Here is a 27,796-nt window from a genome sequence, read left to right on the forward strand (position 1 = left end):
ATACACAGATATACTAAAAATAAAGGTACTTTATTTTTATGACAATATGCCAAAGTATCTCAGTGAGTACCCTCAGTATGAGGATAGCAAATATACACAAGATATATGTACACAATACCAAAATAAGAAGTAATAGCAATAGAAAACAGTGCAAAAAATGTATAGTCACAATAGAATGCAATGGGGGCACATAAGGATAGGGGCAACACAAACCATATACTCTAGAAGTGGAATGCGAACCACAAATGGACCCCAAACCTATGTGACCTCATAGAGGGTCACTGGGACTGTAAGAAAACAGTGAGGGTTAGAAAAATAGCCCACCCCAAGACCCTGAAAAGTGGGTGCAAAGCGCACCTAAGTTCCTCAAAGAGCACAGAAGTCGTGATAGGGGAATTCTGCCAGAAACAACAACACCAGCAATGCAACAACAATAGATTTCCTGACGAGAGTACCTGTGGAACAAGGGGACCAAGTTCAAGAGTCACGATCAAGTCGGGAGTTGGCAGATGCCCAGGAAATGCCAGCTGTGGGTGCAAAGAAGCTGCCACCGGCTGGTAGAAGCTCTGGATTCTGCAAGAACGACAAGGGCTAGAAACTTCCTCTTTGGAAGATGGATGTCCCACTTTGTTAAGAGTCGTGTAGAAGTATTTTCGTGCAGAAAGACCGCAAACAAGCCTTGCTAGCTGCAAGGGTCGCGGTTAGGGTTTTTGGATGCTGCTGTGGCCCAGGAGGGACCAGGATGTCGTCAATTGCGAGAGGAGACAGAGGGGGCGTCCAGCAAGATAAAGAGCCCACTCAGAAGCAAGCAGCACCCACAGAAGTGCCGGAACAGGCACTACAAAGTGGAGTGAACCGGAGCTCACCCGGAGTTGCACAAGAGGGTCCCACAAAGCCGGAGGACAACTCAGGAGGTCGTGCAATGCAGGTTAGAGTGTCGTGGACCCAGGCTTGGCTGTGCACAAAGGAAATCCTCGAAGAGTGCACAGGAGCCGGAGTAGCTGCAAAACACGCGGTTCCCAGCAATGCAGTCTAGCGTGGGGAGGCAAGGACTTACCTCCACCAAACTTGGACTGAGGAGTCACTGGACTGTGTGAGTCACTTGGACAGAGTTGCTGAGTTCAAGAGACCTCGCTCGTCGTGCTGAGAGGAGACCCAGAGGACCGGTGATGCAGTTCTTTGGTGTCTGCGGTTGTAGGGGGAAGATTCCGTCGACCCACGGGAGATTTCTTCGGAGCTTCTAGTGCAGAGAGGAGGCAGACTACCCACACAGCATGCACCACCAGGAAAACAGTCGAGAAGGTGGCAGGATCAGCGTTACAAGGTCACAGTAGTCGTCTTTGCTAAGTTGTTGCAGTTTTGCAGGCTTCCAGCGCGGTCAGCAGTCGATTCCTTGGCAGAAGGTGAAGAGAGAGATGCCGAGGAACTCTGATGAGCTCTTGCATTCGTTATCTAAGGAATTCCCCAAATCAGAGACCCTAAATAGCCAGAAAAGGAGGTTTGGCTACTTAGGAGAGAGGATAGGCTAGCAACACGCGAAGGAGCCTATCAGAAGGAGTCTCTGACGTCACCTGCTGGCACTGGCCACTCAGAGCAGTCCAGTGTGCCAGCAGCACCTCTGTTTCCAAGATGGCAGAGGTCTGGAGCACACTGGAGGAGCTCTGGGCACCTCCCAAGGGAGGTGCAGGTCAGGGGAGTGGTCACTCCCCTTTCCTTTGTCCAGTTTCGCGCCAGAGCAGGGCTGAGGGATCCCTGAACCGGTGTAGACTGGCTTATGCAGAGATGGGCACCATCTGATGCTGCCATCCCCTCAGACAGGTTTCTGCCCTCCTCGGGTCCAGCCAGGCAAGGCTCAGGAAGGCAGAACAAAGGACTTCCTCAGAGAGAGGGTGTTACACGCTCTCCCTTTGGAAAAAGGTGTCAGGGCTGGGGAGGAGTAGCCTCCCCCAGCCTCTGGAAATGCTTTGATGGGCACAGATGGTGCCCATCTCTGCATAAGCCAGTCTACACCGGCTCCTAGTTCAGCCTAAGCTGCTCTGCTAAGCTACTTTTTCTATCAGCCTAAGCTGCTAGACACCCCTCTACACTAATAAGGGATACCTGGGCCTGGTGCAAGGTGTAAGTACACCTTGGTACCCACTACAAGCCAGGCCAGCCTCCTACATTGGTGGCAGCGGTGGGATAGGTACTTGCAACTACTTGCCACTTTGTCATATTGTACTTTTTTTCTGTCCTTTAAAATGTTCTGAAAACGTTTTCTTTCTTTTTCTGTCCCTTAAACCTTTTCTATTATGTCTGGTACAGGTCAAACTCTGGATCTGGCCAAGACTGCATATGACCACCTTAGCTGGAAGGCAGCAAGGAGTCTCTGTGTGGAAAGAGGTTTAGGGGTAGGGAAGAATCCCTCTAGAGAACTATTAGTTAACATGCTCGTTGAACAAGATAAGACCTTAGCTGGCACTTCTGGTGAGAGATTAGCTGATGGTTCCCACTCTGATTCTGGGGCACCCCCAGTGAAAGGGTTAGAAGGGGACCTTCCCAACCTGTCTCTTAGCAGGCCACCTAGCATAGCTGGTACTAATGTGACTTCTCATCACAGTAGGAGTGTAACTTCTGTAGGCCAGAATGCTAGAGTGCCATCTGTTAGGAACAGGTCTCCCTCTGTTCATTCACACCATTCTTCTGTGTCAAGGCATGCCCAACCCACCCTCCCTGAAGACAGAGTGTTAGAAAGGGATCTACTGAAGCAAGGGATCCAAAACATGTAGCTGCCAGGAGATTGGTGATTCCTCAGGAATACAGAAAGTTCCCCCTAACTCTACCCCACGACATTCCCTTAGCTGGACATTTGGGGCAAATGAAAACTTGGGACAGGCTTGTCCTCTTGTTTCATTGGCCTAGAATGTCAGACGACACAAAGGAATTTTGTAAGTCCTGTGAAACCTGTCAAGCCAGTGGCAATACAGGTGGCACTCCAAAGGCACCCCTTATTCCACTACCTGTGGTTGGGGTTCCCTTTGAAAGGGTAGGGGTTGACATAGTTGGCCCCCTTCACCCTCCTACTGCTTCAGGCAATAGGTTTATCTTGGTGGTAGTGGACCATGCCACCAGATATCCTGAAGCAAATCCTCTAAGGACCACTACAGCTCCTGCAGTGGCAAAGGCCCTCCTGGGAATCTTTTCCAGGGTGGGCTTCCCGAAAGAGGCGGTATCAGACAGGGGAAGCAATTTCATGTCTGCTTACTTAAAGGCCATGTGGAAGGGATGTGGTGTGACATACAAGTTCACCACACCCTATCATCCACAAACAAATGGACTGGTTGAGAGGTTTAATAAAACTCTCAAATGAATGACAATGGGACTCCCTGACAAACTCCGCAGGAGATGGGATGTCCTGTTACCTTGCCTCCTTTTTGCTTACAGGGAGGTACCCCAAAATGGAGTGGGCTTCAGCCCCTTTGAACTCCTATTTGGACACCCTGTAAGAGGTCCTCTAACGCTTGTGAAGGAGGGTTGGGAACAACCTTTAAAAGCTCCAAAGCAAGACATAGTGGACTATGTACTTGGCCTAAGTTCTAGGATGGCTGAGTACATGAAAAAGGCCAGTAAAAACCTTCAGGCCAGCCAAGAGCTCCAAAAGCAATGGCATGACCAGAAGGCTGTTTTGGTTCAGTACCAACCAGGGTAGAAAGTGTGGGTCTTGGAGCCTGTGGCCCCAAGAGCACTCCAAGACAAATGGAGTGGACCCCACATTATTGTTGAGAAAAAGGGTGAAGTCACCTACTTAGTTGACTTAGGCACTGCCAGGAGTCCCCTTAGAGTGCTCCATGTCAATCGCCTGAAACCCTACTATGACAGGGCTGATCTCACCCTGCTCATGGCAACAGATGAAGGACAGGAAGAAGAGAGTGACCCTCTCCCTGATCTCTTCTCTTCCACAGAACAAGATGCTCTAGTGGAAGGGGTAGTACTGGCAGATTGTCTTGCTGCTGAGCAGAAAGATCACTGCATAAATCTCCTGGGTCAGTTTTCTGAACTCTTTTCTACTGTGCCAGGCACAACTTCTTGGTGTGAGCACACTATAGATACTGGAGACAGCTTGCCTGTCAAAAGTAAGATCTATAGGCAGCCTGACCATGTCAGGGACTGCATTAAACAAGAGGTTCAGAAAATGCTTGAACTGGGAGTGGTTGAGCACTCTGAAAGTCCATGGGCCTCACCTGTGGCACTTGTACCAAAACCTCATTCCAAAAATGGAAAGAAGGAAATGAGATTTTGTGTAGATTACAGAGGTCTCAACCAGGTAACTAAAACTGATGCTCACCCTATACCCATGGCAGATGAGCTAATAGATACACTGGCATCTGCCAAGTATCTAAGCACCTTTGATTTGACTGCAGGGTATTGGCAGATCAAGTTATCAGAGGATGCTAAAGCAAAAACTGCATTTTCAACTATTGGAGGCCATTACCAATTCACAGTAATGCCTTTTGGATTGCAAAAATGCACCTGACACTTTTCAAAGGTTGGTGAACACAGTCCTGCAAGGGCTGGAAGCTTTTAGAGCAGCATATCTAGATGATATAGCTGTCTTTAGCTCCAGCTGGGATGATCACCTGGTCCACCTCTGGAAAGTTTTGGAGGCCCTGCAAAAGGCAGGCCTTACTATCAAGGCTTCAAAGTGCCAGATAGGGCAGGGGGAAGTGGTTTATCTGGGACACCTAGTAGGTGGAGAAAAGATTGCACCACTTCAGAGGAAAATCCAAACTATTACAGATTGGGTTCCCCCTACAACTCAGACTCAAGTGAGAGCCTTTTTAGGCCTTACTGGGTACTACAGAAGGTTCATAAAGAACTATGGCTCCATTGCAGCCCCTCTTAATGACCTCACATCTAAGAAAATGCCTAAAAAGGTATTATGGACAGCAAACTGTCAGAAATCTTTTGAGGAGCTGAAGCAGGCCATGTGCTCTGCACCTGTCCTGAAAAGCCCCTGTTACTCCAAAAAATTAATTGTCCAAACTGATGCATCTGAATTAGGGGTAGGGGCAGTCTTATCGCAACTTAATTTGGAGGGCCAGGATCAACCTGTTGCTTTTATCAGCAGGAGGTTGACCCCTAGAGAAAAGCGTTGGTCTGCCATAGAGAGGGAGGCCTTTGCTGTGGTCTGGGCACTGAAGAAGTTGAGGCCATACCTTTTTGGCACTCACTTCATGTAGGAGGCTGGACTGGCTTGTAGTGAGTACCAAGGGGTACTTGCACCTTGCACCAGGCCCAGTTATCCCTTATTAGTGTATAGGGTGTCTAGCAGCTTAGGCTGATAGATAATGGTAGCTTAGCAGAGCAGCTTAGGCTGAACTAGGAGACGTGTGAAGGTACTACAGTACCACAAGTGTCACTTGCACAATATCATAAGAAAACACAATACACAGTTATACTAAAAATAAAGGTACCTTATTTTTATGACAATATGTCACAGTATCTCAAAGTGTACCCTCAGAGTGAGGATAGCAAATATACACAAGTTATATGTACACAGTACTAAAAATATGCAGTATAGTCTTAGAAAACAGTGCAAACAATGTATAGTTACAATAGGATGCAATGGAGACACATAGGGATAGGGGCAACACAAACCATATACTCCAAAAGTGGAATGCGAACCATGAATGGACACAAAACCTATGTGACCTTGTAGAGGGTCGCTGGGACTATTAGAAAATAGTGAGAGTTAGAAAATTAGCCCTCCCTAAGACCTTGAAAAGTGAGTGCAAAGTGCACTGAAGTTCCCCAAGAGACAAAGAAGTCGTAATAGAGGAATAATGCAGGAAAGACACAAACCAACAATGCAACAACTGTGGATTTCCAATCTAGGGTACCTGTGGAACAAGGGGACCAAATCCAAAAGTCACAGGCAAGTCGGAGATGGGCAAATGCCCAGGAAATGCCAGCTGCGGGTGCAACGAAACTTCGACTGGACAGAAGAAGCAAAGGTTTCTGCAGGAACGAAAAGGGCTAGAGAATTCCACTTTGGTGGACGGATCCCTCTCGCATTGGAGAGTCGTGCAGAAGTGTTTTCCCGCCGAAAGGATGCTAACAAGCCTTGCTAGCTGCAAATCGTGCAGTTGGCGTTTTTGGACGCTGCTGAGGCCCAGGAGGGATCAGGAGGTTGCAAATTGGACCTGAAGAGAGAGGGGACGTCGAGCAAGACAAGGAGCCCTCTCTGAAGCAGGTAGCTCCCTAAGAAGTGCCAAAAACAGGCACTACGAGGATGCGTGAAACGGTGCTTGCCGAAGTTGCGCAAAGGAGTCCCACGTCGCCGGAGACCAACTTAGAAAGTCGTGCAATGCAGGTTAGAGTGCCGTGGACCCAGGCTTGGCTGTGCACAAAGGATTTCTGCCGGAAGTGCACAGGGGCCGGAGAAGTTGCAAAAGTCGCAGTTACCAACAATGCACTCTGGAGTGGGGAGGCAAGGACTTACCTCCACCAAACTGGGACTGAAGAGTCACTGGACTGTGGCAGTCTCTTGGACAGAGCTGCTGGATTCAAGGGACCTCGCTCGTCGTGCTGAGAGGAGACCCAAGGGACCGGTAATGCAGCTTTTTGGTGCCTGCGGTTGCAGGGGGAAGATTCCGTCGACCCACGGGAGATTTCTTCGGAGCTTCTGGTGCAGAGAGGAGGCAGACTACCCCCACAGCATGCACAAGCAGGAAAACAGTCGAGAAGGCGGCAGGATCAGCGTTACAGAGTTGCAGTAGTCGTATTTGCTACTATGTTGCAGGTTTGCAGGCTTCCAGCGCGGTCAGCAGTTGTTTCCTTATCAGAAGGTGAAGAGAGAGATGCAGAGGAACTCGGATGAGCTCTTGCATTCGTTATCTAAAGTTTCCCCAGAGACAGAGACCCTAAATAGCCAGAAAAGAGGGTTTGGCTACTTAGGAGAGAGGAGAGGCTACTAACACCTGAAGGAGCCTATCACAAGGAGTCTCTGACGTCACCTGGTGGCACTGGCCACTCAGAGCAGTCCAGTGTGCCAGCAGCACCTCTGTTTCCAAGATGGCAGAATTCTGGAGCACACTGGAGGAGCTCTGGACACCTCCCAGGGGAGGTGCAGGTCAGGGGAGTGGTCACTCCCCTTTCCTTTGTCCAGTTTCGCGCCAGAGCAGGGGCTAAGGGGTCCCTGAACCGGTGCAGACCGGCTTATGCAGAATTGGGCACATCTGTGCCCAAGAAAGCATTTCCAGAGGCTGGGGGAGGCAACTCCTCCCCTGCCTTCACACCATTTCCCAAAGGGAGAGGGAGTAACACCCTCTCTCAGAGGAACTCCTTTGTTCTGCCATGCTGGGACAAGCCTGGCTTGACCCCAGGGGGGCAGAAACCTGTATGAGGGGTTGGCAGCAGCAGCAGCTGCAGTGAAACCCCAGGAAAGGCAGTTTGGCAGTACCAGGGTCTGTGCTACAGACCACTGGGATCATGGAATTGTCCCAATAATGCCAGGATGGCATAGAGGGGGCCATTCCATGATCTTAGACATGTTACATGGCCATATTCGGAGTTACCATTGTGAAGCTACATATAGGTAGTGACCTATATGTAGTGCACGCGTGTAATGGTGTCCCCGCACTCACAAAGTTCAGGGAATTGGCTCTGAACAATGTGGGGGCACCTTGGCTAGTGCCAGGGTGCCCTCACACTTAGTAACTTTGCACCTAACCTTTACCAGGTAAAGGTTAGACATATAGGTGACTTATAAGTTACTTAAGTGCAGTGTAAAATGGCTGTGAAATAACGTGGACGTTATTTCACTCAGGCTGCAATGGCAGGCCTGTGTAAGAATTGTCAAGGCTCCCTATGGGTGGCAAAAGAAATGCTGCAGCCCATAGGGATCTCCTGGAACCCCAATACCCTGGGTACGTCAGTACCATATACTAGGGAATTATAAGGGTGTTCCAGTAAGCCAATGTAATTTGGTAAAATTGGTCACTAGCCTGTTAGTGACAATTTAGAAAGAAATGAGAGAGCAAAACCACTGAGGTTCTGATTAGCAGAGCCTCAGTGAGACAGTTAGTCACTGCACAGGTAACACATTCAGGCACACTTATGAGCACTGGGGCCCTGGTGAACAGGGTCCCAGTGACACATACAACTAAAACAACATATATACAGTGAAAAATGGGGGTAACATGCCAGGCAAGATGGTACTTTCCTACACGACCCCCCCCAAACGAAGGACAACAAGACTAGCCATTACCTGATGAGTCTTCATTGTCTAAGTGGAAATATCTGGAGAGTCCATCTGCATTGGAGTGGCTACTCCCAGGTCTATGTTCCACTGTATAGTCTATTCCCTGTAGGGATATGGACCACCTCATCAATTTAGGATTTTCACCTTTCATTTGTTTTAGCCAAAGTAGAGGTTTGTGGTCTGTCTGAACAATGAAGTGAGTGCCAAACAGGTATGGCCTCAACTTCTTCAGTGCCCAGACCACAGCAAAGGCCTCCCTCTCTATGGCAGACCAACGCTTTTCTCTAGGGGTCAACCTCCTACTAATAAAAGCAACAGGTTGATCCTGGCCCTCAGAATTGAGTTGTGATAGGACTGCCCCTACTCCTAATTCAGATGCATCAGTTTGGACATAGAATATTTTAGAGTAACAAGGGCTTTTCAGGACAGGTGCAGAGCACATGGCCTGCTTCAGCTCCTCAAAAGCTTTCTGACAGTTTGCTGTCCATAATACCTTTTTCGGCATCTTTTTTGAAGTGAGGTCATTAAGAGGGGCTGCAATGGAGCCATAGTTCTTAATGAACCTCCTGTAATACCCAGTGAGGCCTAGGAAGGCTCTCCCCTGAGTTTGTGTGGTAGGGGGAACCCAATCAATAATTGTTTGGATTTTCCCCTGTAGTGGTGCAATCTGTTCCCCACCAACAAGGTGTCCCAGATAAACCACCTTACCCTGCCCTATCTGGCACTTTGAAGCCTTGATAGTGAGGCCTGCCTTTTGCAGGGCCTCCAAAACTTTCCATAAGTGGACCAGGTGATCATCCCAGCTGGAGCTAAAGACAGCTATATCGTCCAGATATGCTGCACTGAAAGCTTCCAGCCCTTGCAGGACTGTGTTCACCAACCTCTGAAAAGTGGCAGGTGCATTCTTCAAACCAAAAGGCATTACAGTAAACTGGTAATGTCCTCCAATGGTCGAAAATGCAGTTTTAGGTTTAGCATCTTCTGACAATTTGATCTGCCATTACCCTGCAGTCAAATCAAAAGTGCTTAGATACTTGGCAGATGCCAGTGTATCTATGAGCTCATCTGCCCTGGGTATAGGGTGAGCATCAGTTTTGGTTACAAGGTTGAGACCTCTATAGTCGACACAAAACCGCATTTCCTTCTTTCCATCTTTGGAATGGGGTTTTGGTACAAGTACCACAGGAGAAGCCCATGGACTTTCAGAGTGCTCAACCACTCCTAGCTCTAACATTTTCTGGACTTCTTGTTTTATGCAGTCCCTGACATGGTCAGGCTGCCTATAGATCTTACTTTTGACAGGCAAGCTGTCTCCAGTATCTATAGTGTGCTCACACCAAGAAGTGGTACCTGGCACAGTAGAGAAGAGTTCAGAAAACTGACCCAGGAGATTTATGCAATTGTCTTTCTGCTCAGCAGTAAGACAATCAGCCAAAACTACCCCTTCCACAAGAGCATCTTGTTCTGTGGAAGAGAAGAGATCAGGTAGAGGATCACTGTCTTCTTCCTGTCCCTCATCAGTTGCCATTAGCAGGGTGAGATCAGCCCTGTCATAGTAGGGTTTCAGGCGGTTTACATGAAGCACCCTAAGGGGACTCCTTGCAGTGCCTAAGTCAACTAATTAGGTGACTTCACCCTTTTTCTCAACAATTGTGTGGGGTCCACTCCATTTATCTTGGAGTGCTCTTGGGGCCACAGGCTCCAAGACCCACACTTTCTGTCCTGGTTGGTACTGCACCAAAACAGCCTTCTGATCATGCCATTGCTTCTGGAGCTCTTGGCTGGCCTGAAGGTTCTTACTGGCCTTTTTCATGTACTCAGCCATCCTTGATCTGAGGCCAAGTACATAATCCACAATATCCTGCTTAGGAGCTTTTAAAGGTTGTTCCCAACCCTCCTTCACAAGTGTTAGTGGACCCCTAACAGGGTGTCCAAAAAGAAGTTCAAAGGGGCTGAAGCCCACTCCTTTCTGGGGTACCTCCCTGTAGGCAAAAAGGAGGCATGGTAGAAGGATATCCCATCTCCTGCTGAGTTTTTCAGGGAGACCCATAATCATGCCTTTGAGAGTTTTGTTAAATCTCTCAACCAGTTGTAGGAGGCTGGACTGGCTTGCAGTGAGTACCAGGGGGGTACTTGCACCTTGCACCAGGCCCAGTTATCCCTTATTAGTGTATAGGGTGTCTAGCAGCTTAGGCTGATAGATAATGGTAGCTTAGCAGAGCAGCTTAGGCTGAACTAGGAGACGTGTGAAGCTACTACAGTACCACAAGTGTCACTTGCACAATATCATAAGAAAACACAATACACAGTTATACTAAAAATAAAGGTACTTTATTTTTATGACAATATGCCAAAGTATATCAGAGTGTACCCTCAGAATGAGGATAGCAAATACACACAAGTTATATGTACACAGTACTAAAAATATGCAGTATAGTCTTAGAAAACAGTGCAAACAATGTATAGTTACAATAGGATGCAATGGGGACACATAGGGATAGGGGCAACACAAACCATATACTCCAAAAGTGGAATGCGAACCACGAATGGACCCCAAACCTATGTGACCTTGTAGAGGGTCGCTGGGACTATTAGAAAATAGTGAGAGTTAGAAAATTAGCCCTCCCCAAGACGCTGAAAAGTGAGTGCAAAGTGCACTGAAGTTCCCCAAGAGACAAAGAAGTCGTAATAGAGGAATAATGCAGAAAAGACACAAACCAACAATGCAACAACTGTGGATTTCCAATCTAGGGTACCTGTGGAACAAGGAGACCAAGTCCAAAAGTCACAAGCAAGTCGGAGATGGGCAAATGCCCAGGAAATGCCAGCTGGGGTGCAAAGAAGCTTCGACTGGACAGAAGAAGCTGCGGTTTCTGCAAGAACGAAAAGGGCTAGAGACTTCTTCTTTGGTGGACTGATCCCTCTCGCATTGTAGAGTCGTGCAGAAGTGATTTCCCGCCGAAAGGATGCCAACAATCCTTGCTAGCTGCAAATCGTGCAGTTGGCGTGTTTGGACGCTGCTGAGGCCCAGAAGGGACCAGGAGGTCGCAAATTGAACCAGCAGAGAGAGGGGATGTCGAGCAAGACAAGGAGCCCTCTCTGAAGCAGGTAGCACCCAGAGAAGTGCCAGAAACAGGCACTACAAGGATGCATGAAACGGTGCTCGCCGTCGTTGCACAAAGGAGTCCCACGTCGCCGGAGACCAACTTAGAAAGTCGTGCAATGGAGGTTAGAGTGTCGTGTACCCAGGCTTGGCTGTGCACAAAGGATTTCCGCCGGAAGTGCACAGGGGCCAGAGAAGTTGCAAAAGTCGCGGTTACCAACAATGCAGTCTGGAGAGGGGAGGCAAGGACTTACTTCCACCAAACTCGGACTGAAGAGTCACTGGACTGTGGCAGTCTCTTGGACAGAGTTGCTGGATTCAAGGGACCTCGCTCGTCGTGCTGAGAGGAGACCCAAGGGACCGGTAATGCAGCTTTTTGGTGCCTGCGGTTGCAGGGGGAAGATTCCGTCGACCCACAGGAGATTTCTTCAGAGCTTCTGGTGCAGAGAGGAGGCAGACTACCCCCACAGCATGCACAAGCAGGAAAACAGTTGAGAAGGCGGCAGGATCAGCGTTACAGAGTTGCAGTAGTCGTCTTTGCTACTATGTTGCAGGTTTGCAGGCTTCCAGCGCGGTCAGCAGTCGATTCCTTATCAGAAGGTGAAGAGAGAGATGCAGAGGAACTCGGATGAGCTCTTGCATTCGTTATCTAAAGTTTCCCCAGAGACAGAGACCCTAAATAGCCAGAAAAGAGGGTTTGGCTACCTAGGAGAGAGGAGAGGCTACTAACACCTGAAGGAGCCTATCACAAGGAGTCTCTGACGTCACCTGGTGGCACTGGCCACTCAGAGCAGTCCAGTGTGCCCGCAGCACCTCTGTTTCCAAGATGGCAGAGGTCTGGAGCACACTGGAGGAGCTCTGGACACCTCCCAGGGGAGGTGCAGGTCAGGGGAGTGGTCACTCCCCTTTCCTTTGTCCAGTTTCGCGCCAGAGCAGGGGCTAAGGGGTCCCTGAACCGGTGTAGACTGACTTATGCAGAATTGGGCACATCTGGGCCCAAGAAAGCATTTCCAGAGGCTGGGGGAGGCTACTCCTCCCCTGCCTTCACACCATTTTCCAAAGGGAGAGGGTGTAACACCCTCTCTCAGAGGAAGTCCTTTGTTCTGCCATCCTGGGACAAGCCTGGCTTGACCCCAGGATGGCAGAAACCTGTCTGAGGGGTTGGCAGCAGCAGCAGCTGCAGTGAAACCCCAGGAAAGGCAGTTTGGCAGTACCAGGGTCTGTGCTACAGACCACTGGGATCATGGAATTGTCCCATTAATGCCAGGATGGCATAGACGGGGCCATTCCATGATCTTAGACATGTTACATGGCCATATTCGGAGTTACCATTGTGAAACTACATATAGGTAGTGACCTATATGTAGTGCACGCTTGTAATGGTGTCCCCGCACTCACTAAGTTCAGGGAATTGGCTCTGAACAATGTGGGGGCACCTTGGCTAGTGCCAGGGTGCCCTCACACTAACTAACTTTGCACCTAACCTTTACCAGGTAAAGGTTAGACATATAGGTGACTTATAAGTTACTTAAGTGCAGTGTAAAATGGCTGTGAAATAACGTGGACGTTATTTCACTCAGGCTGCAGTGGCAGGCCTGTGTAAGAATTGTCAGAGCTCCCTATGGGTGGCAAAAGAAATGCTGTAGCTCATAGGGATCTCCTGGAACCCCAATACCCTGGGTACCTCAGTACCATATACTAGGGAATTATAAGGGTGTTCCAGAAAGCCAATGTAAATTGGTAAAATTGGTCACTAGCCTGTTAGTGACAATTTGTACAGAGAGAGCATAACCACTGAGGTTCTGGTTAGCAGAGCCTCAGTGAGACAGTTAGGCACCACACAGGGAACACATACATATAGGCCACAAACTTATGAGCACTGGGGTCCTGACTAGCAGGGTCCCAGTGACACATAACAAACATACTGAAAACATAGGGTTTTTACTAAGAGCACTGGGCCCTGGCTAGCAGGATCCCAGTGAGACAGTGAAAACACCCTGACATACACTCACAAACAGGCCAAAAGTGGGGGTAACAAGGCTAGAAAGAGGCTACTTTCTCACACCAGTCCATTTGTTTGTGGATGATAGGGTGTGGTGAACTTGTACGTTACCCCACACTCCTTCCACATGGCCTTTAAGTATGCAGACATGAAATTGCTTCCTCTGTCTGATACTACTTCCTTTGGGAAGCCCACCCTGGAAAATATTCCTAGGAGGGCCTTTGCCACTGCAGGAGCTGTAGTGGTCCTTAAAGGAATAGCTTCAGGATATCTTGTGGCATGGTCCACTACCACCAAGATGAATCTATTGCCTGAAGCAGTAGGAGGGTCAAGGGGGCCAACTATGTCAACCCCTACCCTTTCAAAGGGAACCCCAACCACAGGCAGTGGAATAAGGGGTGCCTTTGGAGTGCCACCTGTCTTGCCACTGGCTTGACAGGTTTCACAGGACTTACAAAAATCTTTTGTGTCCTCAGACATCCTAGGCCAATGAAACAAGGGAACAAGCCTGTCCCAAGTTTTCATTTGTCCTAGGTGCCCAGCTAGGGGAATGTCATGTGCCAGTGTTAGGAGGAACTTTCTGTACTCCTGAGGAATCACTAGTCTCCTGGCAGCTCCAGGTTTAGGATCCCTATGCTCAGTGTACAAGAGGTTGTCCTCCCAGTAAACTCTGTGAGAGTCACTGACATCCCCATTAGCCTGTTTGACAGCTTGCTGTCTCAGACCCTCTAATGTGGGACAGGTTTGCTGTGCCACACTCAGCTCCTCTCTGGCAGGCCCCCTTTCACCCAAAAGTTCAGCAGTGTCTGCTTGAAGCTCCTCTGGTGTAGGTTCTGCACAGGGAGGGAATTCTTCTTCCTCAGAATTAGAATCCACAGTAGAGGGAGGGATAGTAGGAAGTGGTTTGCTTCTACTAGCCATAGCTTTAGGGAGCACTTGGTCCATTGTTCCAGGATCCAAGCTTCCCTGTCCTTTTTGCTTCTTGGCCTGAGCCCTTGTCAAAGCAAAAATATGCCCTGGAATGCCCAGCATTGCTGCATGGGCCTCCAACTCCACATCTGACCAAGCTGATGTCTCCAAATCATTTCCTAGTAGACAGTCTACAGGTAAATCTGAGGCTACCACAACTTTCTTTGGACCAGTAACCCCCCCCCAGTTGAGATTAACAACAGCCATGGGGTGGCTAAGTGTGTTGTTGTGAGCATCGGTTACTTGGTACTGGTGACCAAGTAGGTGTTGTTCAGGGTGGACCAGTTTCTCTATGACCATAGTCACACTGGCACCAGTGTCCCTGTAGGCCTGAACCTCAACACCATTTATTAGGGGTAGCTGCCTGTACTTATCCATATTAAGGGGACAAGCAGCTAAGGTGGCTAAATCAATAGCCCCCTCAGAGACTAACAGAGCCTCTGTGGCCTCCCTAACAAGGCCAACCCCAACTAAATTACCAAAAGTGAGCCCAGCTACTCCCTTGGATTGCCTATTAGTACGTTTGCTCCCACCACCACTGCTATTAGTAGGGACACTAGGTGTAGCAGTAGGGGTTGTAGTGGTAGGAGCATTGGTGCCTTTCTTTGGACAACTGGAATCAGTTGACCAATGGCCTTTTATCTTACATAAATAGCACCATGGTTTCTTTTCCTTGTTCTGATTAAAGGAGGATTTGGACCCACCACCCCCACCAGAGTGTTTTTGTGGGCCTGATGAAGACTCATTTTTAGATTTGTCCCCACCCTTGTCTGAAGACTTACCATCCTTCTTTTTGTTGCCATCTTTGTCACCCCCTGTATGAACTTTTCTGTTCACTCTTGTTCTGACCCATTTGTCTGCCTTCTTTCCCAATTCTTGGGGAGAGGTCAGATCAGAGTCCACCAAGTACTGGTGCAACAAATCAGACACACAATTATTAAGAATATGCTCTCTCAGGATCAAGTTATACAGGCTGTCATAATCAGTAACTTTACTGCCATGTAACCACCCCTCCAAGGCCTTCACTGAATGGTCAATGAAATCAACCCAGTCTTGTGAAGACTCCTTTTTGGTCTCTCTGAACTTTATCCTGTATTGTTCAGTGGTTAAGCCATAACCGTCCAGGAGTGCATTCTTAAGAACTTGGAAATTATTGGCATCACTTTCTTTCACAGTAAGGAGCCTATCCCTACCTTTTCCACTAAATGATAGCCATAGGATAGCAGCCCACTGCCTTTGAGGGACATCCTGTACAACACAGGCCCTCTCAAGTGCAGCAAACCACTTGTTAATGTCATCCCCCTCCTTGTAAGGGGGAACTATCTTGTGCAGATTCCTGGAATCATGCTCCTTTACAGGATGACTATGGGGAATACTGCTGCTGCCACCATGGGTTTCAAAACCCAACTTCTGTCGTTCCTTCTCTAATTCAAAAGACTGTCTATCCAAATCCAGCTGTTGCTTTTTAAGCTTCAGTCTGGTTTGTTCCACTCTCAACTTATTGAGTTCCCTCTCTAACATTCTGTCATCAGGGTTGGTGGGAGGGACATTCTTAGATACAGAGGTATGATGGGAATGAACAGAAGGAGACCTGTCCCTTAAAGAAATCATTCTAACAGCTTGGCTTACAGAAACATCACTACCAGTATGGTGAGAATAATTGCTTTTGCTATTATGTGAGACAACACTATTTGTATGGTGTGGCTCATCATCATTACCATCTATGCTAGACTGTCTATTAATGGGCAGGCTAGGAAGTTTCTTTCCTGAATCTTTTCCTGGGGGAGTCCCTGAATCAGATTGGGAACTATTAGGTACTTTTTCAACAGATGAGGCACCTATGGCCTTATCCTGTTCTCTAAGCATGTTAATTAACAGTTCCAAGGAAGGATTCTTCCCTACACTCAAACCTCTCTCTACACAGAGACTCCTTGCTCTTTTCCAGCTAAGGTTGTCATATGCAAGTTTGGACAGATCAACATTTTGGCCTGTGCCAGACATTTTTAGAGAGAGTTAAAGTGATAGAAAAAGAGAAAAAAGTTTTCAGAACTTTTTTTGGAAAGACAGAAAAAAAACTTTTTAAACTTTTAAGAACTTTTTGAAAGTTTAGAAGTACTTTTCAGCACTTAGAAAACAGTGAAAAGAGGAAATGCAAAACTTTTTAGCTATGTGTACACAAACTGAACTTGTTTTGTATATTTTTCTCTTATGAAAAGTACAATGACAAGAGTGGTAAGTAGTCTCAAGCACTTATCCCACCACTGCACAACCAATGTAGGAGGCTGGACTGGCTTGTAGTGAGTACCAAGGGGTACTTGCACCTTGCACCAGGCCCAGTTATCCCTTATTAGTGTATAGGGTGTCTAGCAGCTTAGGCTGATAGATAATGGTAGCTTAGCAGAGCAGCTTAGGCTGAACTAGGAGACGTGTGAAGCTACTACAGTACCACAAGTGTCACTTGCACAATATCATAAGAAAACACAATACACAGTTATACTAAAAATAAAGGTACTTTATTTTTATGACAATATGTCACAGTATCTCAGAGTGTACCCTCAGAGTGAGGATAGCAAATATACACAAGTTATATGTACACAGTACTAAAAATATGCAGTATAGTCTTAGAAAACAGTGCAAACAATGTATAGTTACAATAGGATGCAATGGAGACACATAGGGATAGGGGCAACACAAACCATATACTCCAAAAGTGGAATGCGAACCACGAATGGACCCAAAACCTATGTGACCTTGTAGAGGGTCGCTGGGACTATTAGAAAATAGTGAGAGTTAGAAAATTAGCCCTCCCTAAGACCCTGAAAAGTGAGTGCAAAGTGCACTGAAGTTCCCCAAGAGACAAAGAAGTCGTAATAGAGGAATAATGCAGGAAAGACACATACCAACAATGCAACAACTGTGGATTTCCAATCTAAGGTGCCTGTGGAACAAGGGGACCAAGTCCAAAAGTCACAAGCAAGTCGGAGATGGGCAAATGCCCAGGAAATGCCAGCTGCGGGTGCAAAGAAACTTCGACTGGACAGAAGAAGCAAAGGTTTCTGCAGGAACAAAAAGGGCTAGAGACTTTCCCTTTCGTGGACGGATCTCACTCGCCTTGGAGAGTCGTGCAGAAGTGTTTTCCCGCCGAAAGGACGCCAACAAGCCTTGCTAGCTGCAAATCGTGCGGTTGGCGTTTTTGGACGCTGCTGAGGCCCAGGAGGGATCAGGAGGTGGCAAATTGGACCTGAAGAGAGAGGGGACGTCGCGCAAGACAAGGAGCCCTCTCTGAAGCAGGTAGCACCCGGAGAAGTGCCAGAAACAGGCACTACAAGGATGCGTGAAACGGTGCTCACCGAAGTTGCACAAAGGAGTCCCACGTCGCCGGAGACCAACTTAGAAAGTCATGCAATGCAGGTTAGAGTGCCGTGGACCCAGGCTTGGAAGTGCACAAAGGATTTCCGCTGGAAGTGCACAGGGGCCGGAGAAGTTGCAAAAGACGCGGTTACCAACAATGCAGTCTGGAGTGGGGAGGCAAGGACTTACCTCCACCAAACTCGGACTGAAGAGTCACTGCACTGTGGCAGTCTCTTGGACAGAGTTGCTGGATTCAAGGGACCTCGCTCGTCGTGCTGAGAGGAGACCCAAGGGACCGGTAATGCAGCTTTTTAGTGCCTGCGGTTGCAGGGGGAAGATTCCGTCGACCCACGGGAGATTTCTTCGGAGCTTCTGGTGCAGAGAGGAGGCAGACTACCCCCACAGCATGCACAAGGAGGAAAACAGTCGAGAAGGCGGCAGGATCAGCGTTACAGAGTTGCAGTAGTCGTCTTTGCTACTATGTTGCAGGTTTGCAGGCTTCCAGCGCGGTCAGCAGTTGTTTCCTTATCAGAAGGTGAAGAGAGAGATGCAGAGGAACTCGGATGAGCTCTTGCATTCGTTATCTAAAGTTTCCCTAGAGACAGAGACCCTAAATAGCCAGAAAAGAGGGTTTGGCTACCTAGGAAAGAGGAGAGGCTACTAACACCTGAAGGAGCCTATCACAAGGAGTCTCTGACGTCACCTGGTGGCACTGGCCACTCAGAGCAGTCCAGTGTGCCAGCAGCACCTCTGTTTCCAAGATGGCAGAGTTCTGGAGCACACTGGAGGAGCTCTGGAAACCTCCCAGGGGAGGTGCAGGTCAGGGGAGTGGTCACTCCCACTTCCTTTGTCCAGTTTCACGCCAGAGCAGGGGCTAAGGGGTCCCTGAACCGGTGTCGACTGGCTTATGCAGAATTGGGCACATCTGTGCCCAAGAAAGCATTTCCAGAGGCTGGGGAAGGCTACTCCTCCCCTGCCTTCACACCATTTCCCAAAGGGAGAAGGTGTAACACCCTCTCTCAGAGGAAGTCCTTTGTTCTGCCATCCTGGGACAAGCCTGGCTTGACCCCAGGGGGGCAGAAACCTGTCTGAGGGGTTGGCAGCAGCAGCAGCTGCAGTGAAACCCCAGGAAAGGCAGTTTGGCAGTACCAGGGTCTGTGCTACAGACCGCTGGGATCATGGAATTGTCCTAATAATGCCAGGATGGCATAGAGGGGGCCATTCCATGATCTTAGACATGTTACATGGCCATATTCGGAGTTACCATTGTGAAGCTACATATAGGTAGTGACCTATATGTAGTGCACGCGTGTAATGGTGTCCCCGCACTAACAAAGTTTAGGGAATTGGCTCTGAACAATGTGGGGGCACCTTGGCTAGTGCCAGGGTGCCTCACACTTAGTAACTTTGCACCTAACCTTTACCAGGTAAAGGTTAGACATATAGGTGACTTATAAGTTACTTAAGTGCAGTGTAAAATGGCTGTGAAATAACGTGGACATTATTTCACTCAGGCTGCAGTGGCAGGCCTGTGTAAGAATTGTCAGGGCTCCCTATGGGTGGCAAAAGAAATGCTGCAGCCCATAGGGATCTCCTGGAACCCCAATACCCTGGGTACCTCAGTACCATATACTAGGGAATTATAAGGGTGTTCCAGTAAGCCAATGTAAATTGGTAAAATTGGTCACTAGCCTGTTAGTGACAATTTAGAAAGAAATGAGAGAGCATAACCACTGAGGTTCTGATTAGCAGAGCCTCAGTGAGACAGTTAGTCACTACACAGGTAACACATTCAGGCACACTTATGAGCACTGGGGCCCTGGTGAACAGGGTCCCAGTGACACATACAACTAAAACAACATATATACAGTGAAAAATGGGGGTAACATGCCAGGCAAGATGGTACTTTCCTACACTTCATTGTTCAGACAGACCACAAACCTCTACTTTTGCTAAAACAAATGAAAGATGAAAACCCTAAATAGTTGAGGTGGTCCAAATCCCTACAGGGAATGGACTATACAGTGGAACATAGACCTGGGAGTACCCACTCCAATGCAGATGGACTCTCCAGATATTTCCACTTAGACAATGAAGACTCATCAGGTCATGGCTAGTCTTATTGTCCTTCGTTTGGGGGGGGGGGGGGGGGGGGGGTGTAGGAAAGTCCCATCTTGCCTGGCATGTTAACCCCAGATGTCAAGGTATATATGTTGTTTTAGTTGTATGTGTCACTGGGACCCTGCCAGTCAGGGCCCCAGTGCTCATAAGTGTGCCCTGTATGTGTTACCTGTGTTATGACTAACTGTCTCACTGAGGCTCTGCTAATCAGAACCTCAGTGGTTATGCTGTCTCAGTTCTTTCCAAATTGTCACTAACAGGCTAGTGACCAATTTTACCAATTTACATTGGCATACTGGAACACCCTTATAATTCCCTAGTATATGGTACTGATGTACCCAGGGTATTGGGGTTCCAGGAGATCCCTATGGGCTGCATCATTTCTTTTGCCACCCATAGGGAGCTCTGACAATTCTTACACAGGCCTGCCACTGCAGCCTGAGTGAAATAACGTCCACGTTATTTCACAGCCATTTACCTCTGCACTTAAGTAACTTATAATTCACCTATATGTCTAACCTTTACTTGGTAAAGGTTGGGTGCTAAGTTACTTAGTGTGTGGGCACCCTGGCACTAGCCAAGGTGCCCCCACATTGTTCAGGGCAAATTCCCCGGACTTTGTGAGTGCGGGGACACCATTACACGCATGCACTATACATAGGTCACTACCTATGTATAGCTTCACAATGGTAACTCCGAATATGGCCATGTAACATGTCTAAGATCATGGAATTGCCCCCCCAATGCCATCCTGGCATTGGTGAGACAATCCCATGATCCCCCGGGTCTCTAGCACAGACCCGGGTACTGCCAAAATACCTTTCCCGGGGTTTCACTGCAGCTGCTGCTGCTGCCAACCCCTCAGACAGGTTTCTGCCCTCCTGGGGTCCAGCCAGGCTTGGCCCAGGAAGGCAGAACAAAGGACTTCCTCAGAGAGAGGGTGTTACACCCTCTCCCTTTGGAAAAAGGTGTTAGGGCTGGGGAGGAGTGTAGGAGGCTGGCCTGGCTTGTAGTGAGTACCAAGGGGTACTTACACCTTGCACCAGGTCCAGGTATCCCTTATTAGTGTAGAGGCTTATAGAAAAGGTAGCTTAGCAGAGCATCTTAGGCTGAACTAGGAGACGAGTGAAGCTCCTACAGTACCACTAGTGTCCACTGTTTTCCTCCTCTCTGCACTAGAAGCTCCGAAGAAATCTCCCGTGGGTCGACGGAATCGTCCCCCTGCAACCGCAGGCACCAAAGAACTGCATCACCGGTCCCCTGGGTCTCCTCTCAGCACGACGAGTGAGGTCCCTTGAATCCAGCAACTCTGTCCAAGTGAATCCCACAGTCCAGTGACTCTTCAGTCCAAGTTTGGTGGAGGTAAGTCCTTGCCTCCCCACGCCAGACTGCATTGCTGGGAACCGCGTCTTTTGCAGCTACTCCGGCTCCTGTGCACTTTTCCTGGATTTCATCTATGTACAGCCAAGCCTGGGTCCACGGCACTCTAACCTGCATTGCACGACCTCCTGAGTTGTCCTCCGGCAGCTTTGGACTCTCTTGTGCAACTTCGGGTGAGCACCGTTTCACTCCACTTTGTAGTGCCTGTTCCGGCACTTCTGCGGGTGCTGCCTGCTTCTGAGAGAGCTCCTTGTCTTTCTGGATGGCTCCTCTGTCCCCTCACGCAATTGGCGACATCCTGGTCCCTCCTGGGCCACAGCAGCATCCAAAAACCCTAACCGGACGATTTGCAGCTAGCAAGGCTTGTTTGTGGTCTCTCGGCGGGAAAACACTTCTGCACGACTCTTCACGACGTGTGACATCCATCCTCTAAAGGGGAAGTTTCTAGCCCTTGTCGTTCCTGCAGAATCCTCAGCTTCTACTGCCTAGTAGCAGCTCCTCTGCACCCACAGCTGGCATTTCCTGGGCATCTGCCCACTCTCGACTTGGTCGTGACTTTTGGACTTGGTCCCCTTGTTCCATAGGTACCCTCGTCTGGTAATTCATCATTGTTGCATTGCTTGTTTTGGTCTTTCCTGCAGAATTCCCCTATCACGACTTCTGTGCTCTTTGCACTCACTTTTCAGGGTCTTGGGGTGGGCTATTTTTCTAACCCTAACTGTTTTCTTACAGTCTCAGCGACCCTCTACAAGGTCACATAAGTTTGGGGTCCATTCGTGGTTCGCATTCCACTTTTGGAGTATATGGTTTGTGTTGCCCCTATCCCTATGTTTCCCCATTGCATCCTATTGTAACTATACATTGTTTGCACTGTTTTCTAAGACTATACTGCATATTTTTGCTATTGTGTATATATATCTTGTGTATATTTCCTATCCTCTCACTGAGGGTACACTCTAAGATACTTTGGCATATTGTCATAAAAATAAAGTACCTTTATTTTTAGTATAACTGTGTATTGTGTTTTCTTATGATATTGTGCATATGACACTAAGTGGTACTGTAGTAGCTTCACACGTCTCCTAGTTCAGCCTAAGCTGCTCTGCTAAGCTACCATTATCTATCAGCCTAAGCTGCTAGACACCCTATACACTAATAAGGGATAACTGGGCCTGGTGCAAGGTGCAAGTACCCCTTGGTACTCACTACAAGCCAGTCCAGCCTCCTACACCTGGTCCCTCCTGAGCCACAGCAGCATCCAAAAACCCTAACCGCGACCCTTGCAGCTAGCAAGGCTTGTTTGCGGTCTTTCTGCACAGAAACACCTCTGCAAGCTTCTTCACGATGTGGGACATCCATCCTCCAAAGGGGAAGTTTCTAGCCCTTGTCGTTCTTGCAGAATCCACAGCTTCTACCATCCGGTGGCAGCTTCTTTGCACCCACAGCTGGCATTTCCTGGGCATCTGCCCACTCCTGACTTGATCGTGACTCTTGGACTTGGTCCCCTTGTTCCACAGGTACTCTCGTCTGGAAATCCATTGTTATTGCATTGCTGGTGTTGGTCTTTCTGGCAGAACTCCCCTATCACGACTTCTGTGTTCTCTGGGGAACATAGGTGCACTTTGCACCCACTTTTCAGGGTCTTGGGGTGGGCTATTTTTCTAACCCTCACTGTTTTCTTACAGTCCCAGCGACCCTCTACAAGGTCACATAGGTTTGGGGCCAATTTGTGATTCGCATTCCACTTTTGGAGTATATGGTTTGTGTTGCCCCTCTACCTATGTGCTCTCATTGCAATCTATTGTAACTTTACATTGCTTGCATTACTTTCTATTGCTATTACTGCATATTTTGATATTGTGTACATATATCTTTTGTATATTTGCTATCCTCATACTGAGGGTACTCACTGAGATACTTTTGGCATATTGTCATAAAAATAAAGTACCTTTATTTTTAGTATATCTGTGTATTGTGTTTTCTTATGATATTGTGCATATGACACCAGTGGTATAGTAGGAGCTTCACTCCTCTCGTAGTTCAGCCTAAGCTGCTCTGCTAAGCTACCATTTTCTATCAGCCTAAGCTGCTAGAAACCCCTATACACTAATAAGGGATACCTGGGCCTGGTGCAAGGTGTAAGTACTCCTTGGTACCCACTACAAGCCAGGCCAGCCTTCTACAGGGCCTGCCAGGGAAGAGCTGAATGTGGCACAGCAAACCTGTCCCACATTAGAGGGTCTCAGACAGAAAGCTGTCAAGCAGCAAAATAGGGATGTCAGTGACAGTCATAGAGTGTACTGGGAAGACAACCTCTTGCACACAGATTCAAGGGACCCAAAACCTGGAGCTGCAAGGAGATTGGTCATTCCCTTGTAGTACAGAGGGTTTCTTCTTACCTTGGCACATGACATTCCTTTGGCTGGGCATTTGGGCCAGACGAAAACTTGGGAAGACCGGGGTGCATCGTATAACCGTGTAGTATTGAGCTAGGATAATTGCTCGGGTGGATCTCAGGCTGACAACATTTTTCACCCCAGTTGGTAGGGAAAGTAATATATTTTTACCTGGTGTACAGATTGCTGATGTGTTGATTTATGCCCAGAATTATGTGATGTACATGCTGTGTTACCTAATGTGTGTGTTAAATGCAAATCTTCTTTACATACACAATGTTTGAAGTCAGTTTTGTGATGCACAGTGTATTTGTTGTGTAGGAGTTTTGCGCCAATGCCTTACACATTGCCTCTGTGATAAGCCTGACTGCTCAGTGCCAAGCCATTCAAGGGTGAGCGCAGGCGTTAAACTGAGTGTAATCACCCACCCCTGACAGGAGTGGTTGGTTCGTTCTAGCTAGGGCCTCACCTCAGCCAACCAGAATGTGACGCCTCCAACAAGTACTCTATTAGAAATACCAAACATAGATAAAGAAGGTTAGATTATAGGTCCGATAATGATGTCACATGACAGGGAAGAGAGGTATCGGGGAAGGAAGTTCTAACAACTAAAGGTCACGAGGTCAACTGCATGCCGGAGGGACAGGACATCTATGTCAATACAATGGCGCAATAATACTGGAACTGGTAAGATAACGGTTCCATGCACTTAAATTAGAATAGTTTCACTTTACTTACTCATGTTAATTTTCATTGTGGATGGAAAAACAGGGCCTGGAATAAAAGTCATCAATAAATTAGAAACAAACATGAAGGACAATGAATATAGACTAGGTATACAGATATAAACTAGCAGAGATAACCATGCACAGTGATGCAGTAATGAAAGCATAGTTTTATAATATTCCCAGTTTTTGAGTGACCAAACCATGCATATAAATGAGTCATAAAATGAGTTCTCCTTTACATTTCCACATACATTTAAGGAACAATGTAATTCACTCACTTAATCTAATAGAGTTGCATATTTCCTCTGCTAATTGTGGAATTCTTTGTGAATAAAAAAGTACTTACTTTCAGTAACAGTTTTTTTAGTGGATGCTCTATTTACCCACAGATCCATCACCTGTTAAACCCTGTAGGTACCAGACTCAGACAGAAATCTCTTCCAATATCTCCTCTCTGCCAACAGATGGCATTGCATAACTCAAATTTCTCCCGCATATGAAACATGACTGATACATATAAGGGGTTACAATATGAGTGAGAGGTACTGAGATAAGGAATAGCAATTTCTTAATTGCCATTATCTCTGAATCACAATTAAGAAATCACAAATTTTAATGCATACAAATTTTAATTAGAAATTATCGACTCCTAGTGGGTGCTGAATTGACCTACCTCATGAATATTAATATAGTAGGTCGCTGTTTGCGACCCCCTAGGTATCATAGCCATCACAGGGATGGTGGTCTGCTGGGGTCCTTGGTTGCTTTTAAATAAAACAATCTTTTTTTCTTTAAAATGCAAACCATTTTTCCTTTAAGGAACATGAGATGCATTTAGAAAGAAAAATCTTTAATGTTTAAATTACTTTTTTAAGAGTAGACAGTGGTTCGATTGATGGTAAAGTATCAATGTTTTGTGTTGGAAAATGGCCTTACTAAAGGGTCACCCCAAACTTTTTTCCTTCCTCCGCCTCTTTTTCTGACCTCATTTGTGTTGGCTTTAGGACTCTGACACCTTACCACTGCTAACCAGTACTAAAGTGCTGGTCTCTCCCCCTAAAAACTTGGAAACATTGGCTCATACCTGTAGGAGGCTGGCCTGACTTGTAGTGGGTACCAAGGGGTACTTACACTCTGTACCAGGTCCAGTTATCCCTTATTAGTGTAGAAGAGGTGTTTCTAGCAGCTTAGGCTGATAGAAGGTAGCTATAGCAGAGCAGCTTAGGCTGAACTAGGAGACATGCAAAGCTCCTACTATACCACTGGTGTCATATGCACAATATCATAAGAAAACACAATACACAGATATACTAAAAATAAAGGTACTTTATTTTTATGACAATATGCCAAAAGTATCTCAGTTAGTACCCTCAGTATGAGGATGCAAAATATACACAAGATATATGTACACAGTGTAGGAAAGTACCATCTTGCCTGGCATGTTACCCCCATATTTCACTGTATATATGTTGTTTTAGTTGTATGTGTCACTGGGACCCTGCCAGCCAGGGCCCCAGTGCTCATAAGTGTGCCCTGTATGTGTTCCCTGTGTGATGACTAACTGTCTCACTGAGGCTCTGCTAACCAGAACCTCAGTGGTTATGTTCTCTCTTTGCTTTCCAAATTGTCACTAACAGGCGAGTGACCAATTTCACCATTTCACATTGGCATACTGGAACACCCTTATAATTCCCTAGTATATGGTACTGAGGTACCCAGGGTATTGGGGTTCCAGGAGATCCATATGGGCTGCAGCATTTCTTTTGCCACCCATAGGGAGCTCTGACAATTCTTACAAAGGCCTGCCACTGCAGCCTGAGTGAAATAACGTCCACATTATTTCACAGCCATTTACCACTGCACTTTAGTAACTTATAAGTCACCTATATTGTCTAACCTTTACCTGGTAAAGGTTGGGTGCTAAGTTACTTAGTGTGTGGGCACCCTGACACTAGCCAAGGTGCCCCCACATTGTTCAGGGCAAATTCCCCGGACTTTGTGAGTGCGGGGGACACCATTACACGCGTGCACTACTACACATAGGTCACTACCTATGTGTAGCTTCACAATGGTAACTCGGAATATGGCCATGTAACATGTCTATGATCATGGAATTGCCCCCTCAATGCCATCCTGGCATTGATGGCACAATCCCATGATCCCACGGGTCTCTAGCACAGACCTGGGTACTGCCAAACTGCCTTTCCCGGGGTTTTCTCATACTGAGGGTACTCACTGAGATACTTTTGTATATTGTTATAAAAATAAAGTACTTTTATTTTTAGTATATCTGTGTATTGTGGTTTCTTATGATATTGTGCAAGTGACACTAGTGGTACTGTAGGAGCTTCACTCGTCTCCTAGTTCAGACTAGGCTGCTCTGCTATAGCTACCTTCTATCAGCCTAAGCTCCTCTTCTACACTAATAAGGGATAACTGGACCTGGTACAGAGTGTAAGTACCCCTTGGTACCCACTACAAGCCAGGCCAGCCTCCTACAGCATGGCGGAGGAGAAATGAGGAATTATGTTTACCTGAGTCTTCAAAAATGCATCACAACAGTTGATTTGAACAAAGATGTCTGATCTGGTAAACAGTACAAGCAATGAAACCTGACATCAGACAACCCTGCCTTGAAAGGGAATGGGATATTTCTCTTTGGCACACCACATCACAAGATGTGACCAGAGGCTTGAATAAACGTTTTTGATGGTCCAAGAGCAGCAATGATGATGTCTACAACTGTATGTAAACAGCAGTTTGTCAGAACACATTGACATCTGACCTCTGTCAAACGTAACAAGATAAAATTCATTCCTAAGCACTATTTATTGCTTGTTCAGCTTGTGAACTCTGCTGTGGATATCTCGTTCACCCCGCACCCCTACTTCCAGCACACCTACTTCCAGCACCCCTTGCAGTGACCTGCATCCAGTCGTCTCACCATCTGTGATGTGTCCGTGACCGCTCTTCACACAGTAATGCGTGTCTCATCCTCAGTGCGTGAGTTAAATACCAGCAGCACCCCTACTTCCAGCACCCTGCACCCCTACTTCCAGCACCCCTTGCACTCACCTGCATCCACTCGTCTCATCATCTGTGATGTGTCCGTGACCGCTCTTCACACAGTAATGCGTGTCTCATCCTCAGTGCGTGAGTTAAATACCAGCAGCACCCCTACTTCCAGCACCCTGCACCCCTACTTCCAGCACCCCTTGCACTCACCTGCATCCACTCGTCTCATCATCTGTGATGTGTCCGTGACCGCTCTTCACACAATAATGCGTGTCTCATCCTCAGTGCGTGGGTTAAATACCAGCAGCACCCCTACTTCCAGCACCCTGCACCCCTACTTCCAGCACCCCTTGCACTCACCTGCATCCACTCGTCTCATCATCTGTGATGTGTCCGTGACCGCTCTTCACACAGTAATGCGTGTCTCATCCTCAGTGCGTGAGTTAAATACCAGCAGCACCCCTACTTCCAGCACCCCCGCACCCCTAC

The 27,796-nt window shown here is 47.5% G+C and overlaps 1 protein-coding gene across 1 annotated transcript in view; it reads right to left on the bottom strand.

Annotated features, from left to right (window-relative positions):
* The window catches only part of LOC138273920 (GTPase IMAP family member 5-like), an 89,834-nt gene extending 62,424 nt beyond the window's left edge, over positions 1–27,410 (bottom strand). Inside the window, exons 1-2 of the mRNA XM_069218906.1 lie at positions 27,368–27,410; positions 24,303–24,338 (exon numbers count right to left, since the gene is read on the bottom strand). Of these exons, the coding sequence (XP_069075007.1) occupies positions 24,303–24,338; positions 27,368–27,389 (58 nt within the window). The 5' untranslated portion in view covers positions 27,390–27,410. The remainder of the gene's footprint in view (positions 1–24,302; positions 24,339–27,367) is intronic.
* Positions 27,411–27,796: the final 386 nt, after the last annotated feature.

The sequence above is a fragment of the Pleurodeles waltl genome, unplaced genomic scaffold, assembly GCF_031143425.1.
Source record: "Pleurodeles waltl isolate 20211129_DDA unplaced genomic scaffold, aPleWal1.hap1.20221129 scaffold_112, whole genome shotgun sequence".
Taxonomy (NCBI): Eukaryota; Metazoa; Chordata; class Amphibia; order Caudata; family Salamandridae; genus Pleurodeles; species Pleurodeles waltl.